This window comes from Microcaecilia unicolor, chromosome 3, assembly GCF_901765095.1.
Source record: "Microcaecilia unicolor chromosome 3, aMicUni1.1, whole genome shotgun sequence".
In the NCBI taxonomy this organism is placed as follows: Eukaryota; Metazoa; Chordata; class Amphibia; order Gymnophiona; family Siphonopidae; genus Microcaecilia; species Microcaecilia unicolor.
In genome coordinates, this window is record NC_044033.1 from 143,804,035 (window position 1) to 143,822,753 (window position 18,719).

General features: G+C 39.4%; 1 protein-coding gene across 1 annotated transcript in view; it reads left to right on the forward strand.

The window, feature by feature from the left end:
• Positions 1-18,719, forward strand: part of SDCCAG8 (serologically defined colon cancer antigen 8) — a 434,015-nt gene that overhangs the window by 116,191 nt on the left and 299,105 nt on the right. Inside the window, exon 12 of the mRNA XM_030196427.1 lies at positions 5,545-5,661. Coding sequence (XP_030052287.1) covers positions 5,545-5,661 — 117 coding nt within the window. The remainder of the gene's footprint in view (positions 1-5,544; positions 5,662-18,719) is intronic.

The following is an 18,719-nucleotide window of genomic DNA, read 5'->3' on the forward strand; positions in this document are numbered from 1 at the left end:
AAAAATATTGTAGTGGTTCATCTTTGAAATAGAAAAACATCCAAAAAGCTGCAGATGGACATTTTTTTTATCAAATCATCCAAATCGCTATTTTTTAAATCCATTTTTAAGACTTTTTCTATGCAGTTCATCTGCAGTGCATCCAAATTACAAGGGAGCGTTTTGGGGTTGGGTTTTGGGCATTCACAGAACTTAGACGTTTTTCTGCCAAAATGGAACAAAGCAAAAACGTCCAGGGCTAACAGATGTTTTGGTCTAGACCAGGTTCAGTCACAAAAAGGTGCACTAAATGACCACATGACCACTGGAGGGATTAAGGCATGACCCTTCCTTTACTCCTTCATTGGTCACTGACCCCTCCCACTCCCCAAACATGTGAAAGAAACAGTACATATAAGTCTGTATGACAGCTTTATATGTTATGGCCAGTCCTTTTAGAGCAGCAAGCAGGTCCCTGGAGTAACCTTGTAGACCTAGGCCCGTCCCCTTCTCCTCTAACTAATAAACTTGTGGTGGAATGTTTGAGCCCTCCATAACCTACCCAAAATCTACTGAATCCACGTATAGGTGACACCTGCAGTTAGGTACAGTAGGTTTTTGGTGGGGTTTTGAGGGCTCTTCATACAATATAAGGGGGTAACGGTGAGATGTGTACCTGGGACCTTTTATGTGAAGTCCACTGCTGCGCTCCCTAAGGTGCCCCACTGCTGTGCTGGAATGTTTGTGTGTCCTCCCCCCCCCCCCCCCCCCCCATCTCAATGGCTTATTTATGTGCGTTTTTCTGTTGGACTTTTTTTTTTCCCAAAAATGGTAACAGAAGAAAAACGCACTGGGCAGAAACGTCTAGGAAATGACCATTTTCAAAACAAAAAGATAGACGTTATTCTGGTTTGAAAAGGCCTTGTTTGCCATTTGATTTTTGGAAATTTTTAGCAAAACGTTCAAAATTGGATTTAGATGTCATATCGAAAATTCCCCTCATAATCTTTAACAAGACAATGCATGCATTGCATTAGGTATTGTCAATTGCTAACTGCTGTGGCGTTTGTTTTATTTCTGTCCTTATGTGTAGCTGCAATAGTTTTTCTTACTGTATGAAAAATCCATTTCTGCTCTCTTTGTACTAGTGTATATATTGGAAGCACACAAGTAATATAATGTTTCCTTTTTATCGATTAAAATAATTCAAGCTCAGTTTTGTATAGGTTATCTAGGTTGGCAAAAAGATGCCTTAGTCAGGATGCAGATATATACACTTTTGTATATATACTTTGCAGTGTATTTTACAAAAGGCTGATGATTTCAAGATAAAGTAATGACTAGAACCATAGGAATTCTGGGCAGCATAGGAAGAAGTATGAATAGTAAGAAAAAGAAAGTGAAGTGCCTCTGTATACAATAAAAACTGAGTAAATGCATTCTAGAGAGAGGCTTCCAAAATAGTGTGTGGGGCCTGCATCACAAAAACAACTTGGAGAAATATACAATTTTGGAGGGTTTTAAAACGTATGCAGAGACCTCTAAGTTCTGCCTTATATTATATTATATTTTGACTTGTGAATACCCTGCAATTTCCAGAACAAGAGGAGGGCTCTTGTGACCAGAGACTTAATGGTAGGAGGAGACCCCTTTTGGGAGGGAAACTGTGACTGATATAAACCCCAACTTTGAATTCTTTGGCTCCTGCTTCCCTGGCCATCCTACTACACAGTGAGGGGAAGCACATTTGGCATTGATACACATTTGGCCATCCTACTACACAGTGAGGGGGGATAAAGGGCTTTGGCTAGCCTACCCATTGTACCAGTAAAGATGAAGAACATGGAGTGATAGGGTGAGGCTTCTGCATTTGCTTAGAAGTATAAGTTGGAACAGGAAACCAGCACACTGTTAATTCTATGGAGAAGGAGAGAAGAGATGAGCAGTTGGGGAAACAGGATTACTTGTTTCCCCAGCTGGGGACCTTGAACCCGAGAGAAAACTGAAGAGAACCACAAGAGAAGAGCAAGGTAGTGAAGACAAATGGCAACATCTAGGTTTAATCTAGCTCTGGAGAGTGTATAAGAGAGAAAGTGGTGTCTATTGGGACATGGAGAGTCCTGAAAGAGAATTAAATAGCTGTATGTGTTGGCTGTTATTTTTGCACTCTGCCATATGTGATTGTTTTAAGAGTTTGTTCCTTTTGTTTTAACACTATTTTTGAGTAAATCTTTTTGTTCAGAATCCCAGTTCTGGCCTGTACTGTTATTGAATGCCAATGGAGAACATGGATAGTTTTGCCAATGGCCTCGCAGTGATTTTGGTCCCAATCTGAACCCACCAACCCCAAATTGTATATATTCTATGTCAAGTAACCCTCCTAGGACTGATCCGGGTAAGAATGAGGGTTAATCCTTCTCTGACTGAAGGTGTATTTATGCCACATCTTGAGATGTATGTGTACCCCAATGGATGATGATGAACACCAACCCCATTAGCAACATGGTTAGCAGTACATCTGTAAAAAAACCATCAGTCATAGGATCCCAGATTAGCTCAGACAGTCACATCATGTTATATAGCCACATTGCAGTTGGGCTAAAATACCTATGCCTGTGGGCGAAATATTAACCTACATGCTTAGAAATATTTAAGCATAGTACAAGTGAAGCCCTAGAAGGACTCACTAGGAATGCTGGATAGCCTGGAATGGGAACACCTCCAGTAAGAAGGGCATAATTAGGGGCCATAGTGAAGACAGGTGCAGACATCCTATTTGGAGAGGGTCTGTAGGAGGATAAATAGGGAAAGGGTCATGTCTCCTGCTGAAGCCCTTTATAGGGAAATGGGTGAGTTCATGTACTTGAGAATCAGAAACTATCTGCACAGTTAAAATCAGCATCCACCCTTTTGCTTCAAGAGGCATTGCTTATCAGAGGAGCACAATGGCATCTGGTACAAATGAAAGCAGCAAATTCCATTAAGGGTATATAATCTGTGGAGAGATGGTATCCCCTTGTAGGTGACCAGCATCACACTTCAATGTGAAGCTCATTGTCATATATCACATAGATATTTGGACACTTCATTGATGAGGAGTGCCAGTTTATATCATGTTCTACAATTTAGCTTGAGTAGAGGCTGACCAAAGGACAATCCAGTGCTGGAGATAGTACTTAAAAGACGCTTTATTTGCTGCTTGGACAAAAGGACCTCACACGGATCGTGTTTCGGTGTCACAAAATGCCTGCCTCAGGGGTCACCTTCCTTTCTGGAATATGTGTAACTGCTGCTAGCTGCTGACTGGCTCATGAGGCTCTTAGGTGCACGAGAATGCCTTTTTGTTTAGGAGAACCCAAGCTTTGTCCTCAACCCTTCCCCTCATCTCTTTCCCCAAATCTAGCATCTCCCCTTACCTTACTTATCATCTCATAGTAGTCCCCCCATAGCATCCAGCATCTCTCTCCTTTCCTACCTGTGAACCCCCTAAAGTGTCCAGTATCTCTCTCCCTTCCTTCTTCTTGAACCCTTCCTCCCCATGGTGTCCAGCATAACTTTTCTTCCCTACCTCTCACCTTCTGTGGTGCCCATCTTTTCTTCCTTCTCTTCCCCCTCCCCTGTGGTGTATAGCATGTCTTCCTTCACTGCCCCCTCCAACATAGGTTTCTAGCATCTTCCTCCTACCTCCCCTGCGACCATAGGAGCCAACTCTGTGAGTGCTGTCCCCAAAATTGAGAAATTCCTTGTATGTGTCCAGGCAGGGGTTATTTCCATTAGCACCCCCAATAATTTTGAAAAGTTGGCTCCTATGCCTGCGACATGTTTATTATGTTACCTCCCTCGCTTGGGGTGGTGACACTCAAACCAGCATAATACCAAAAGCACTGAGGCAAACAGGTGCAGGGCCTTCAGCATCTGCTCATGCTCAAGGCCTGTCAGCTTATGCCCCCTCAGAAACATGAACTTCAGAGGGGGTGGGAGCCAGTGTTGGGTTTTTCCTGCATTTGTTATTGGAGAATAAAAATTTTGGAATCTTTACAACTGTATGCCTTTGGGACTTGCGCTCTTTGGAAATTGTGGTTTTGGTGACTTCCACCCCTTTGGCTTCTCTTTGTTGCTCCCTGGTGGAAACATTTTGTGTTCTTCTTTTTTTTTGCCAAGGCCCCGCACTTACCAGCCTAGATGGTTTTGGTATTGGTGTTATGCCAGTTTGAATATTACTACCTTGGGAGTGAAAGGTAATAAAGGAAATAGCTCGTGGGGGAGGAGGGCAGAGGTGGAGAGAAGGAAAACTTTGGGAGTGCCATGGCACCTGTGGTTCTCCTCGTTCTGACCCCTTTAGCTCTTAGACACTTGAAATATTGCAATACCAGAACTTGTCTGGTTGTGGTCCTCATTGTTAGACCCTTGCCATCTTGAACTGAGAGTTGCCAAACACTGGCATGTGACATTCTGCACTTCATCCCTCAGCTGGTAGGAGTTCATGCTGTTTCCATGACCAAAGTCAGGAGTTTGATTTATGCTGCAGATGCGTGAAAATCATCTTAAACCAAAAATGAAGAACCTTACCCATACATATGATCCATCAAATGCAGTAATTCCCTGATGATACATATGTACACACAGTTTACACACAATATGTACACACAGTCCTACCACAATCCTTAAGGTTGCTATCTGAGACATTCATTTGGTAGTTGAGCTGCTGAGAGCTCATTTAATCTATAACTGCTGCTACCTAAGTTTGTCTCTCATGTAGATGCCAAAGGTAATAGTGATGACTATTGATGCACTAACATTTCCCCCTCTTTTTCTGCTGTTTCTTCCTAGCAAAAAGTAAGCTTTTACCTTAGAAATGAAAACAAAAACACGGTTTGCATACTTTCATAGGTCACACAAACAGCATGCGCTATCTTTTGTCTGCAACAAAATAGGCCAGAGCCTTTTTTTTCTTCTTTTCAGTGATTGATCTGAGCAGCTGCTGACAGTTACAGTGAAATAAAAGATATTGAGATTTAGAGCTGTCTGCATTACATTTTATTTCTTTGTAATTTAATGATTTTTTTAAAGCATTAGACAGTATTATACTATTAAAACATACCAGTCAAGGATGTTTGCTTGGGTCCAGTGCATCCCAAAGCATGACGGCTGGTAACTGGACAGATATGGCAGGTGGATCACTCTGCAAAGGCCCTGTTCCCATATGCTTCTAATCATCTACTACTTGCCACTGTGGGAAACAGGATGCTGAGCATGATGCACCATTGATCCAACCCTGTACAGCAATCCCTAAGTTCCTTTTTATTCATTACCTATCTTTTGCTATATATATATATAGTTCAAGAAATTTTAAAACAAATAAGCAGGAAAACTCAGGATACTTAATATGATTAAAGTGCAATGTAAAGAATTAAAATCATTTGGTGTTTGTACTCTTGCTATAGGATTTCAGTTGTGTTGTCTACAATTAACCTCAAGAGGGCACTGAAAGATCTGATTATAAATGTTGTGGCGTTGTGGCCTCTTCCAGCTAAAGCTCATGATGTTTTCTTTGCACTCTAACAGGTGTGTGGGGAAATGCGTTATCAGTTAAACCAAGCCAAAATGATGAAGGATGAGGCAGAAAAGGAGTACAGAGATTACAGGTCAAAAGCTAACAGAGAACTCGAAATTAAAGACCAGGTAAGAGATGATAAAATACATACTGAAGACATAGTGATTCTATCTGAAGACAAAGTAGTTGTGTTTCAGATTATGACCAATGTTAGTTGGCTCTGGTTTACCAGCAGTAAGCCAACTCATGCTTGAAGAATCGCTGATACTGAATCAAATCTTTTCTCTTGAGCCTTAAAACAGAGCACTACAAATATTTATACAAAAATGTATAATAATTCACATCCTATTTAAACAGTCTATGCATGTTAACTCCCATGCAAAATATTGAAAATGCTTTCTATTTATGTTCCCTGACAAAGTACCATGTGACTATTGGAGCTGCTTCTCTTTTTTGTAATGTAGACCTGATTAATCTACACTTGATGTCAGCGCATTTGAATAACATTTAACTAATAGACACTAGAGTTAAAGATTTGTTGTATGTAATGTTTCCATTTTTGTGAGGCCTTGGAGCAACTCCATATTCCTGTTGAAAACTACTTAAGATTTTATATATAAATTACTTATGCACAAGAAAACAGAATTGCTTTAAATCGTATTAACATGAATTAGTGTGCAAATACTTAGTGTGCTCTGGGCCAATTTATATGTAAATCTATTTGAACAAAAGTTGGAACAAATTGAAGAGCCATTTATGTTTGATCAATTGCAAGCAGTGCATGGGGGTTTAAGTGCATTGTGTAACTTGTGGATTTATGAATTCAGTTCACATTATGCGAATATACTAATAACCATGTACCTCAGATAACGTGGTTTATTTATTTATTAGGACTTATTTACCGCCTTTTTGAAGAAATTCACGCAAGACGGTGTATAGTAAGAATAAATCAAACATGAGCAATAGATAATTACAGCAGTAAAAATATTCAAATAACAATACAAAGTGTGGCATAGTATACTACTTATAATATCAACACAATAAGTAATAGAACATTGTAATTGACAGTTTAGAGTATAAGCAAAGATGGAATTTATATGTAGATAAGAGAGTACGAGGAGTTAGAAAATAAGGTGACTATTTTAAAGAAAGGTGCACATGAGTTTAGAGAGATGGTTGTGTATGTGCAATAGATTAAAATGTCAGTCCTAGGATACACTAGCCGTTATATGGGGATGTAGTCATATGTTTGCATTAGAGATATTTATACAGTAAGTTCCTTCTGTGTATGTCAAATGACATGATTTATGGGGGGCCTAGCCCCATGGTTCAGTAATGCTGCAATGCATTGATTTGAATTAGTCTCCTGTTCAGTGGGGCTGGTAAGAGTCAGCATGCTATAAAGGCAAATCGGCTGTTCTCAGGAGTGCAATCTGGCATGTATTTCTCAAGCTTTTCAGGGAAATGATGCAAGTTCAAGTTTAAATTTATTTAATATACCACCTGTTGTTGGGATCTAAGCAGTTTACATAGTAATAAAAAGGGGGGGGGGGGAGAGAGATGGGGCAAAAATAGAGACAAACAGCAGTGAAGAAGAAGAGGAAAGGAGGGCAGGAGAGAATACAGTATGACTGTAGGTTGCCTGGAACAACTATAGTTCATTGTATGAAGTAGAAAGTATCATTTTAAGATCATGTATAACATATAATATTCCATACCCTTCTCAGTACCAATCAATATTTTATCATATTAAGTGTTGTTCTTTACATTCCCTCCTTTTGTTTTTAATTCCGCGCTAATCACAGCACTGAAACCATACTAGTTACGCTCATGACAAAATTCAAACAATTGATAGCAAACGGGAATAACATACTACTGTTACAATTCAACATGTCAAGCGCATTTGACATGGTTGACCATGGAATATTATTACACATCCTCGAATACTTCGGCATTGGAGGCAACGTTCTCAACTGGTTTAAGGGGTTCCTAACTACACGCTGTTATCAAGTGACATCAAATTCGGCTACATCAGCTACATGGACACCTGAATGCAGTGTTCCACAGGGATCCCCTCTCTCACCGACCATATTCAACCTAATGATGACACCCTTGGCCAAACTACTATCGAATCAGAACTTAAACCCATATATATTCAAACAAGATCTTAGGGAAATCTCCAGTGAAATCAAGCAAAGCCTACACATCATGAACTCCTGGGTAGATGCATTTCAGCTGAAACTTAATCCAGAAAAAACCCAATGCCTAGTACTCACTTCGCAATACAATAAGGATAAATTCACCACCATCAACACACCTAAACTAAACCTACCAGTTTCGGACACCCTAAAAATTCTTGGAGTCACCATTGATCGACACCTAACACTTGAGAATCATGCGACAAACATAACTAAAAAGATGTTTTACTCAATGTGGAAACTAAAAAGAATTAAACCATTTTTTCCAAGGTCTGTCTTCCGCAATCTGGTACAATCACTAGTACTCAGTCATCTGGATTATTGTAACTCACTATACGCTGGCTGCAAAGAACAAATACTTAAAAAACTCCAGACAGCCCAGAACACGGCAGCCAGATTAATATTCGGCAAATCAAAATATGAATGCGCAACACCCCTACGAGAAAAACTACACTGGCTCCCACTTAAAGAATGCATCACGTTCAAACTTTGTACCCTAGTCCATAAAATCATCCATGGAGACGCCCCAGCCTACATGTCAAACCTAATAGAACTACCACCCAGGAACGCAATAAAATCTTCTTGCACATTCCTCAATCTTCATCCTCCCAATTGTAAAGGTCTGAAATACAAATTAATGCACACATCTACCTTTTCCTATATGAGCACGCAGCTATGGAATGCACTACCACGCAACCTGAAAACGGTCCATGAATTGACCAATTTTCGTAAACTACTGAAAACTTATCTCTTCGACAAGATATATCACAAAGATCAACACGTGTAACTGCACAATCTTTAATATATATAGGAATGTCTTATAATGTCTTTTGCTTTAATGCAACCATGTACTTCACTACCATGTAACCCAAAACCCTCTGTAAAACCAAATGTATATTATCTTCTATTTCCAGAATCCACGACGAATTGTAAGCCACATTGAGCCTGCAAAGAGGTGGGATAATGTGGGATACAAATGCAATAAATATAAAATAAATAAATAAATTGTTTTGTGTTTTTGTTTTCCGTTATTGCATTTAATATGTAAACCGCTCTGATGTAGTGCTCGAAGGGTGGTATAACAAGTGTATAGAAATAAAATAAATAAGTATTAAATACAGGGAAGGCTGAGGTGGAAACAATAGTCAGGAGGAGGAGTAGTTTCTCTATCACCATCACTGTAGTGCTCCGAGAACAAATGAAGAAGACATCAATCAGATGGTAATGGATAAGCCATCAAGAAGTAGAAAGCTTTAAGTTGTGATTTGAATCTGGGAAGGGATAACTTCATCCTGAGATAAAGAGGTAGGCTGTTTCAAAGAACAGGGGCAGAAATACTAAGCAAGAATGGCATGTAGCCTCCCAACGAACCTGCCAATAGGAAGAGACTACAAACTGATGTCGATTGGACAATCAAAGGGTTCTTTGAAGAGTATATGGTATAAGAAGGCTAGTGAGAAATAGGGGGAGCCCTAAGGATTGAATCTGATGGGTGAAGATAAGAACCTTGTAAGGGATCCTGTAAGAGATCAAAATCCAGTGCTCGAACTGAAAAAGAGGGTTAACATGATCAAACGTTTGCTTACCATGGAGTAGTCTGATTGCTGTTCTGCACAAGCTGAAGCCTGAGAATCTGAACGTTGGCGAGAGCAAATAAGAGGGAGTTCCAGTAATCAAGTTTAGAGGTAACCAGTGCCTGCAACAAGATATGGAGAGAAGACGGCTCGAAGTATGTGTAAAGATCTGATCTGCTGCAATGTAAAAAAGCAAGGAGACACAATCCGGGATATATATGGATAAAAGGACAGCTTCTGGTCAAGAGTAATGCCCAGAATCTTAACAGTAGTTCTATAAGAAGGTGGGGCTCCATTGATAACACACAGGCAGTGTTGTAGAGTGTGGGTGAAAGAAATCAGGAAGTCAGAATTCGCTATGTTTAGTGTTAGTTCGTTCTCGGTCAGCTATTTAGCAACAATATCAAATTTAGACGATAAGACAGTAAATGTTGAGGGCAAATAGGTGTCAAGTGGGAAAAGGAGCTGGATATCATCATGATAGAAAAAGAAAGTGAAATCAAGAGTCTGAAGCAGGAGAGTTAAGGGAGCAAGAAAGATATTAGAGTATTGAACCTAAGATTGAGCCTTGTGGAAAAGGTTTTTTTTTTTTTTTTTTTGGGGGGGGGGGGGAGTGACAGAGGTGTGGTGGACAACTAAAAAAAATTATTAAGATATGAACAGAACCAGGATAAACAAGTTATGCCTGACTAGTAAGGTGCTGTTCTCTGTAAATGATGTGAAGGGCATGATAAAGCTCTTGTGAAGGCCTTACTTTTTCCAGTTGCTATAGGGAAGAGCAGTGTCTGGCTCTAAGCTTCTGCTAGAGTGACAGTTTCCAGGTTGCCTGCCCTCTCACTAGCACTTTCTTTCCTTGCTTTCTCTGAGTGGAAGTGAATACTATTGTTTCTTGTAAGTATATAAGCACTGCTGTATTGGGACAGACCAAAGGTCCATTAAGACCCATTATCCTGTTTCCAATAGTGGCCAATCCAGGTCACAAGTGCCTGGTGTGATCCAAAAACAGTAAATAGGTTCCATGCTGCTTGTACTAGGAATAAGCAGTGAATTTTTCCCAAGTCAACTTTGATAAAGGTTTATGGACTTTTCTTCCAAGAACATGTCCAAACTTTTTTTAAAAACTGTGCTATGCTAATGGCTTTTCCCACAGTCTCTGGTAATGAATTCTAGTGCTTGCTTTTCTCCAATTTGTTTTAAATGTACTACTTGGTGCTCCCTATTCCTTGTACCTTTGGAAAGAGTAAATAAATGATTCATATATAACCCGTTCCACACCACTCATGATTTTATACATCTCTATCATCTCTCTTCAACCATCTCGTTTCTAAGCTGAAGAGCCCTAACCTCTTTAGCCTTTCCTCATAGGGAGGTCGTTCCATCCCTTTAATCATTTTGGTCAACCTCATTGATATCTTTTCTAATTCTGCTGCATCTTTTTTTGAGAGGCATTGACCAGAATTGCGCACAATATTTGAGATATTCCAGCTGCTAATGCACCATGGAGCGATACGGGAGGCAGCATGATATTCTCTGTTTAATCTCTATTCCTTTTGTAATAATTTGTAACATTGTAATTGTATGGGGGTGTTTCACTTTACACTTGATGGCATTAAATTTCATCTGCCATTTGAATCCCCAGTCTCTTAAGGTCTTCGTGCAGTTTCTCACAGTTCCCTTGGATTTACCAACTTTGGATAACTTTGTATCATCAGAAGATTGGATCACCTCACTCGTTATTTCTATTTCCAGAATGCTTTTTGAAAATCCCGATATACTATGAGGCTCATTTTCAAAGCACTTAGCCTCCCAAAGTTCCATAGAAACCTATGGAACTTAGCCTCCCAAAGTGCTTTGAAAATATGCCTCTATATGAACCATCTCGCCTTTATCCACAAGACTTCCTTTGGCTAAATCCATGTTGGCTTTGGTTCAGTAAATCATGACTATGTATATGTTTAGTATTTTTTTTCTTAATAATAGTTTATACTATTTTCCTTGGCACCAACAGCAGGCTGTCATCGGTTTATCATTTCCTGCATCACCTCTGGAACCCTTTTTAAAGATTGGCATTATATTGACAATCCTCCAGTATTGAGGTACCGTGCTTGATTTTAAAGATAAAAATTTGTAACCTAATAATAGATCTGCAATTTCAGTTTTTTTAGTTCCATCTCTACTTTGTAGTCTATACTGTAGGGATGCAGTTATGACCTCCCCCCACCAGGAAAGGTACGAGATAGATGTATAAATAATGGCACTAAATCTAGATGTAAACACGTCTTTAACAAAAAGTCCCAGAATTCAGAATTCCCTATTTATTATTCACTGATCAGCCATGTGAACCACAAGGAGAAAATAAAAAGGAATTTATTTACAAAGGTAAAGTGCAGAACAAAGTATAAACAGAATAAAAGTTTAGGACAGATGTATTAGACCATGATTTAAGCACCTAGGATAATAAAATGAACAGAAATCAGATGGAATAACATACTAGAGGTATCCATGGGGATGGGGGTGTTTGGGCCAGTAGATGCCGGATCTCAGAACCAACAACCCAGCAATCTTTCCCATACAAATTCCCTCAACTGGTTTCTTAGACCACTGGCTGGGTAAAGTACCAAACACAACTATAAACAAGAGAAGCTTCTCACATTACCAATATTTTTATTCTTACCCAAGAACATGAAAAATAAGAAACAATAGAAAGTTAGGAGTAGCACATAAGAAACAGGGTATTGAGGGAACATAAAAAGGGAGAAGACATGGAAATGGTTGCATATTCCTTAATCTATTGAGATAGACTGAGGAAGATTTTCATCAACTGCCCTCTTGCTCCAGACCAGGCAGTTATATAGGCTGTAGTACAAAGAACTGGTTCTCAGGAACACATCATATGTCATGCAGGATATGCCATTTGTTTCTTACAATTGCCCAAAAAAGGCACATAAAAATATATATTGCATTTCCTTAAAAGTTACAACTTCAGCACATCCTCAAATAAAAGCAATCTGTATCTCACTTCAAAGGATTCAGGACTCAGTTCCCACAACCCCCCCTGCAATAGCATTTTTCAATCCAGTCCTGACTGCAGGATTTCTGTCCCTCTCCTCTGTCAGCCCTGCCCTCTTGTCACCTGGAACTTTGCTTTGATCTGCATCCTAAAAGTCTCTCAAAGGCTAATAAACACACTCGTGTAAACAGCTCATTGTCTTTCAATTGCCTGTCAGAGGAGGGTGGGGTATTTGCTCCACACCTGGCCTGCTCAATACCATTCTAATTTACAGAAAAAAAGAGAAATTTCCACTTCTCCTCATCTGTATATTAATTCTTAGATATTGGATATTTAGCAGTACTGAAACTGCTTGGTCTAGGCCTTCATAAGCACACCTCCACCAACAGGGGCAACAGGAAACCCACGAGAATCTGCAGGGATGAGGACAGAAAAGGTCATTTCTACCACAGGGATGGGGATGGGAGGTGATGGATTGGAAGTGAATAAGAAGGAGACCAGATTATGTCTTTCTTTATTTAAAATGCTTATAACCTGCACGATTTGAATTCTGCTCGGAGGCTTACAAATAAAACATGCATAATAATACAAACTGTACATAAAAGTAACATAACATTAAAAGGAACATTAAAATAATACTAAATATTAATCCTATTCTTTTCTTCTTAAATTGTCATCAATACATGCTCCATCAATATATACTTGAACACCTCAACTCAGAAACTTGACACCAACACCTCAGCTAATAAATAAACATCGAAAAAGGATTTCTTCTTGATGAAACTAGTACATGTGTTCAGCAATTTTGTCATTGAGGGAGATCACTGATAAACTGGTGTGAATGATCATAATCTCAATCTCGTACTCTCTCATGGACTCCAGCCATCAAAAACTGACCAGTCCAAATGATCTCCCCAGTGAGGTAAGCAGGCCAATAACATTGTGCATGGAGGTGGTTACACTCACTACGCAAACAAAAGTCAGCCGTTCACTAAAGAAAATGCTCAAGCAGTGCATGTCAACTCAGTGGAACAGCGTTCTACTGCCATTGAGGCAGAGAATTTGGAGGATCTACATGCAAATGTTGCTGAACCAGGTGCAAACAAGCAGTTCCTGACCAAATTGTATGCAACTGATTACTCCTTGCAGGTAGAAGTTATTTTGGTGTTTGAATATTTGACAGGGCTACAAAAGAACTGTCAACAGATACTAAGCCTTCACTACATCTGGTGCTCTCAACAAATATCAGTTCAAGCGGCATCTGACAATTGCAAGCTCAGACAGACATATGATAACATCCTTAAAAAGTCATCTTGCAGATCATCTGGATCGTTATCAAAGAAAGACAATGATCCAGTATTTTATATTGCATTCATTGTTGGTTTAATCATGAATTGATAATAAGTGTGACTGTTTGTCAAACTGGATGTACCGTTCAGGTTTTTATCTCCCATCATTTACTGTGTTACTATTTAACAGTTACAGAGACACTTTTTGCAGCAACATTGCTCGATCCAAGGCTGAAGGATCGTTTAGATCTGAAGACAGTCGAAGGGTGGAACTTTGTTATAAAACAGGCTGTGAACACTGACAACAAGCTGTAGTCGAGGCACAGCCAATTACGGAACCACCAACAAAATGTCCAGAATGAGAACAGTGAGAGGTGTTTTTTGTGGAGACAGTCAAGAGCCAGAAACAACTTCAGTAATTGACAAAGTGGATACATATATATCGAGCTTGATTCTTCTCATCCCTTACTACCTACCTGCAACAGAGGTCCTGAGTGTGACCCAAACTGACATGTGTTTCCTGTTCCCTGCTTGAATCTCTTGCCACCTTATTTTTACATAGTTTGAAGCAATTATTTTCTCACAATCCATGTTAATAAATATGCTTTTTTTTTTTGCATATTTAACAAAGTTGTGCCTATTTTTTTCTGTTAAATTTTAACAAGTTATAGAACATATTTTATGTTTTGTTTGAATTTACAAGATTTTTTAAATGCAGGTTGGATATGGAGGTGGTAACAATATGATGGGCATAGTGCTGGGATGGAAAATAGATTGAGGAAGGTGAGGGGACGGTAGCGATACAATAGGGATAGGGTAAGGATGGAATAGAATTGATTGGGGACAGGTGGAGATGGGGACCAGATTATGTCCCTGTGCACACTTCTCTAACACATACCTCCTATGGGCAAAGAGCCATCTGACAGCCCAGCTGGAATATTGATCACAGACCTTAACACACAAAATATACAATCTTAGTCTGTTTATATGTGGTTATCATCTCACACTGGCAGCAGGTGCAGGTGGTGGTAATCTGCACTTTGTAGTTGACGGATGTTGATCTGTTGATGTCCTTGATGAAGCCCAAAGGCGACAATTTTTATGTCTTTGTTCGTTTGGCTTATATATAAGTTCTTATCAGAAGTGACCTTCAATTTGTGATACCATCATGACAGGTGATTGGTCCGTGTTCTGTTGTTATAGTACCTGGCAAAATCCCAAGCCTCCAAACTGAGCCAGATGTGTCACTGGATAGACAATGTGAGAGCATGGCCAGGCCAGGAGTCCTTCACAGGTGCATGGAAACACAAGCTTTTCAGGCACGGAGTACAGTGCAATCCGATGACACCATAAGCCAGCACAGCAGGTTTATATAAGTCAAAGTCTGTGATATACTGTTTATATATTGTAGCAGGGTGCTTTGCGCCCTACAAGACATCTGGTTCAGGAGATATCGGTTTACCCTATTTTACATCTTCCAGATTCCCAGATACTTGTTTCGCTTCCGTTGACTCATCACCATTAAATTTAATTTGTGGTATGTGTGTCTCCCCTCCCACCCCAATCTTCGTCAGTAAAGACTAAAGAAAAGAATTTATTTAGCCTTGCTGCTATGGTTTTCCCCTCTGAGTGCCCCTTTTACTCCTCAATCATCTAACTTCTCAACTTATTCTCTTACCAGCTTATTGCTTCAAACGTTTTGTCTATAAAGCAAGATTCTTATATGTTTTTGCCTATAAAACAAGATTCTTTTCAAACTCTCTCTCTCTTTGCTTCCCATATATGGAAGGAACTCTGAAAGGCAGGAACTCTATTTGGTGTTGTAAGCAGCAGAATGCTTTTATGACTGGAGAGGCCAAAGAATCAATCCTAACCACATCCCCAAGCTTATATAAGAGGCTGGGGGAGGCTAAGCCAAAACCCCAAATTAGCAGATGAGAGCAGGAACAGGAGCGGGATCATTCAATTTTGAGGGGTTAAGTTGAGAACCGAGCAAGCGCTAGGATGGTGACGGAGATGGGCAGCTCTCTGGGCTTGTTGTATTTGCTAATTAGCCCACTTGCTATCTCTGACTGTTCCTTTCCAGTAAAATGAACTAATCAGCAACATGGGGAGGAGTGGAGGAATAGCATAGAGGACAGCTGAGTGAGGGTGAGGACCCAGTTGTGCACATGTAACATTAAAGTCTAGGGTAGGAGAAGATGAAGCTGTTTGAACCAAGGAAGTTGGAGAAAGAACAGATGTCACGATGTCACAAGGCTGAAACCAATTTTCCCCCACATCCGCCATATTGGTACATTCAAAATAAAGCAAGAAGGCCATCAGCTGCTGTATCCATGTTGTCATCATTCATTGTTATTTTATCTCAGTTATATTTAGAAATATGCCAGCTTGTGCAGCATACTGATGTACACAGAGGAACTATCACAACAGAATAACCTTTCATCAGTTAAAGTAGTAATTTATCCTAAATTATAATCATTGTATCATTGTATCATTTGGAGGGACTGGTTGTAAGGACACCCTAACAGATGTTGTATTAGTGCTGAGATTATTTTTCACCTAGTAAAAAGCCACCAAAACAAACATCATGTTATGAGAATCAGGTGCTCAGCATTCAGAGTTTTTATTTTTAAGTACAAAAGTTTTCTTAATTGTTTAATTAGGTTGAAACGAGGCAGCATTTAAAATCCTTTTCCTGTGCGTAGATCAAAAGAGAAAAATGGTTTGTGGGAACTTGCTCCTTTTATTTTGTGGAATGCAGTGGTATATTATAAAAATGCACTTGATTTTTTTATTACTACTATTTAAAAGAGAGGTATTGAATAATGAGGGAAGAGCTACCTTTATGCAGAAGTTCTGCTCAGAGTCAGTCTAAACGTGCCAACATTTTCCAGTTCTTTTGGTTATATTTATTTCTTCTTAAAGTTTGTTTGGATGTAAATGGCATGTTTTTTTTTTTTTAATCTTTGTCTCCTGGCTGTGTGTTAGTATAATGAATGAGTCCTGGGAATAATGATGGCTAAGGGAAGGCAGCAGTAGAAGAGTTCTACTACTGCCATCCTTTAGGCTTCGTTATTCCCAGGACTGGAATGACTTTGGAGCTGAATGACATTTATATTTTGCAAATGGTGATGCTTAGCTTGATGGGATGTCCTTGTTGTTAGAACAGAATAAATCATTTCTTAGCTTCTTGTTTAAAATCAACCAAGGAGGATCACATCTGGTGGAGTGGAAGTGAGTCAGCATGAGTTCAGCAAAGACAATCTTGTCTTAAAACTATTAGTTGGTTAATATTCAGCGGAAGTTAATAGAGTCGACTTCAAGCTTCCTAATATAATTTGATAGTGGCATTTATTCAGTAATTACCCAAATGGAAACATAATTTCGGATACTTATTTTAGATGCCCAATGCTGAAAATCTGTGGTAAGGGCCTACTTCTTTTTCTCTGCTCTAAATCCACTTTTTAGGTTTCTAAATTTAGGAGCCTAGTGAAACCCAGATGCATAAATTTAGGAGCCTAGTAGAACCCAGATGCATAAATTTGGGAACTCAGCCCTAGCAAATTTTCAAAGAGGCCAATTTAGGAGCCTGACTCTCAGTTGTCTAAACCCTTTGAATATTTGCCTCTCATTGATCAAAGTATAGCTATGTAGGTCTGTGTAAAAGAAATGAAAATGAGTTTTGAGATGAAGACAATAAGGCAGGAAAACAAAGACAAATAGAGTTAAGGATTAGGAGACACAGTGAAGGGCGAGCATGGTTCTCCTCAAGCCCCTGGGCGCTTGAGTCATGTTTTTTTTGGCCTGGGAGAGGTTTTTTTAAAAAATTTTTTTGTTACATTTGTACCCCGCGCTTTCCCACTCATGGCAGGCTCAATGCGGCGGGCAATGGAGGGTTAAGTGACTTGCTCATAGTCACAAGGAGCTGCCTGTGCCGGGAATCAAACTCAGTTCCTCAGTTCCCCAGGACCAAAGTCCACCACCCTAACCACTAGGCCACTCCTCCAGTATTAAATGAAGGTTACATCTATTATGTGATTCAAAAGGATTTTTCTTCTAGATTCTGGGGGGACCTGTGGTTGGAAAACGTTGGGTATCGGCAAAGCCTAAAGAAACAGAAGGTAGCTGCCTGGAACACAAAAATAGAGGAAGGACATAATATATTGGCATGTGTAATAAATGAACCTGAATACAACTGTGATCTGAAAAAAAACTTTTTTATTCTAATGCTGAATTAATTATGTTTTCACTGTGTAGCAATATTTGTGTTTTGGAGTGTTTGTGTGTATATATATATATATATATATATATATATATGCTGTGTTCAATATATGTTGGTTGATTTTACTTGGTTTAGTTGCTATGGAGCTACAGGTCCCAGGTTTGGATGCAACACTTGAAAAGTTTATGAACCATCTAGTTAGACCCTGGGATGGTGAAATTTGGTTATTTAAACATAATAGTTTGTCAAAGAAATCTGCTTAACCTATGAAATTATGCTTGGATCTAGCATTAAGCCATGTAGCAGCAATGTATGGGCTTAATGTTTTAAAAGGACTTTTAAAATTAGAATTAAAATATTGGATATATATTTTCATAAATGCATGCAGTTTACATTTCTTATCAACTCTTATAGGCTTACTTTACATTTGAGTTTTGGAGAAAAAGGAGACTGGACTATGTCTGGAAGACTGCTGAATCGGGGGGGGGGGGGGCATTAGGTCAATAAACACCACGTTATTTGCCTCTTAATATGTCTTAAAAGGCAGTAATGCAGGTTGTCTTGCCGTAACCCAGTGTTACTCAAATTACTGTGTTTTACATAGTAATCAAATGCAAAATACTATACCATGGCTGTACACCGCACGACACAGTATAGCTGGTACAATAACCCCAGCTACAAACTGGGATTATTTTTCCATCAGGTAGACTACCACTAAGGATCGACACCAGGGTTTCTAGAACCTTACTGATGGGGCAGTTAGAGGTTTCACTTTTTGGATGGTGGCTTGATTTGGGGTATCAACACTAAAGGAGCTTATGGCTTTGGGAGTGTGCTCTAGCCACATCTTCCAGTTAAACATGCAGGCTCCTTTAAGAGATGGCTGAGCA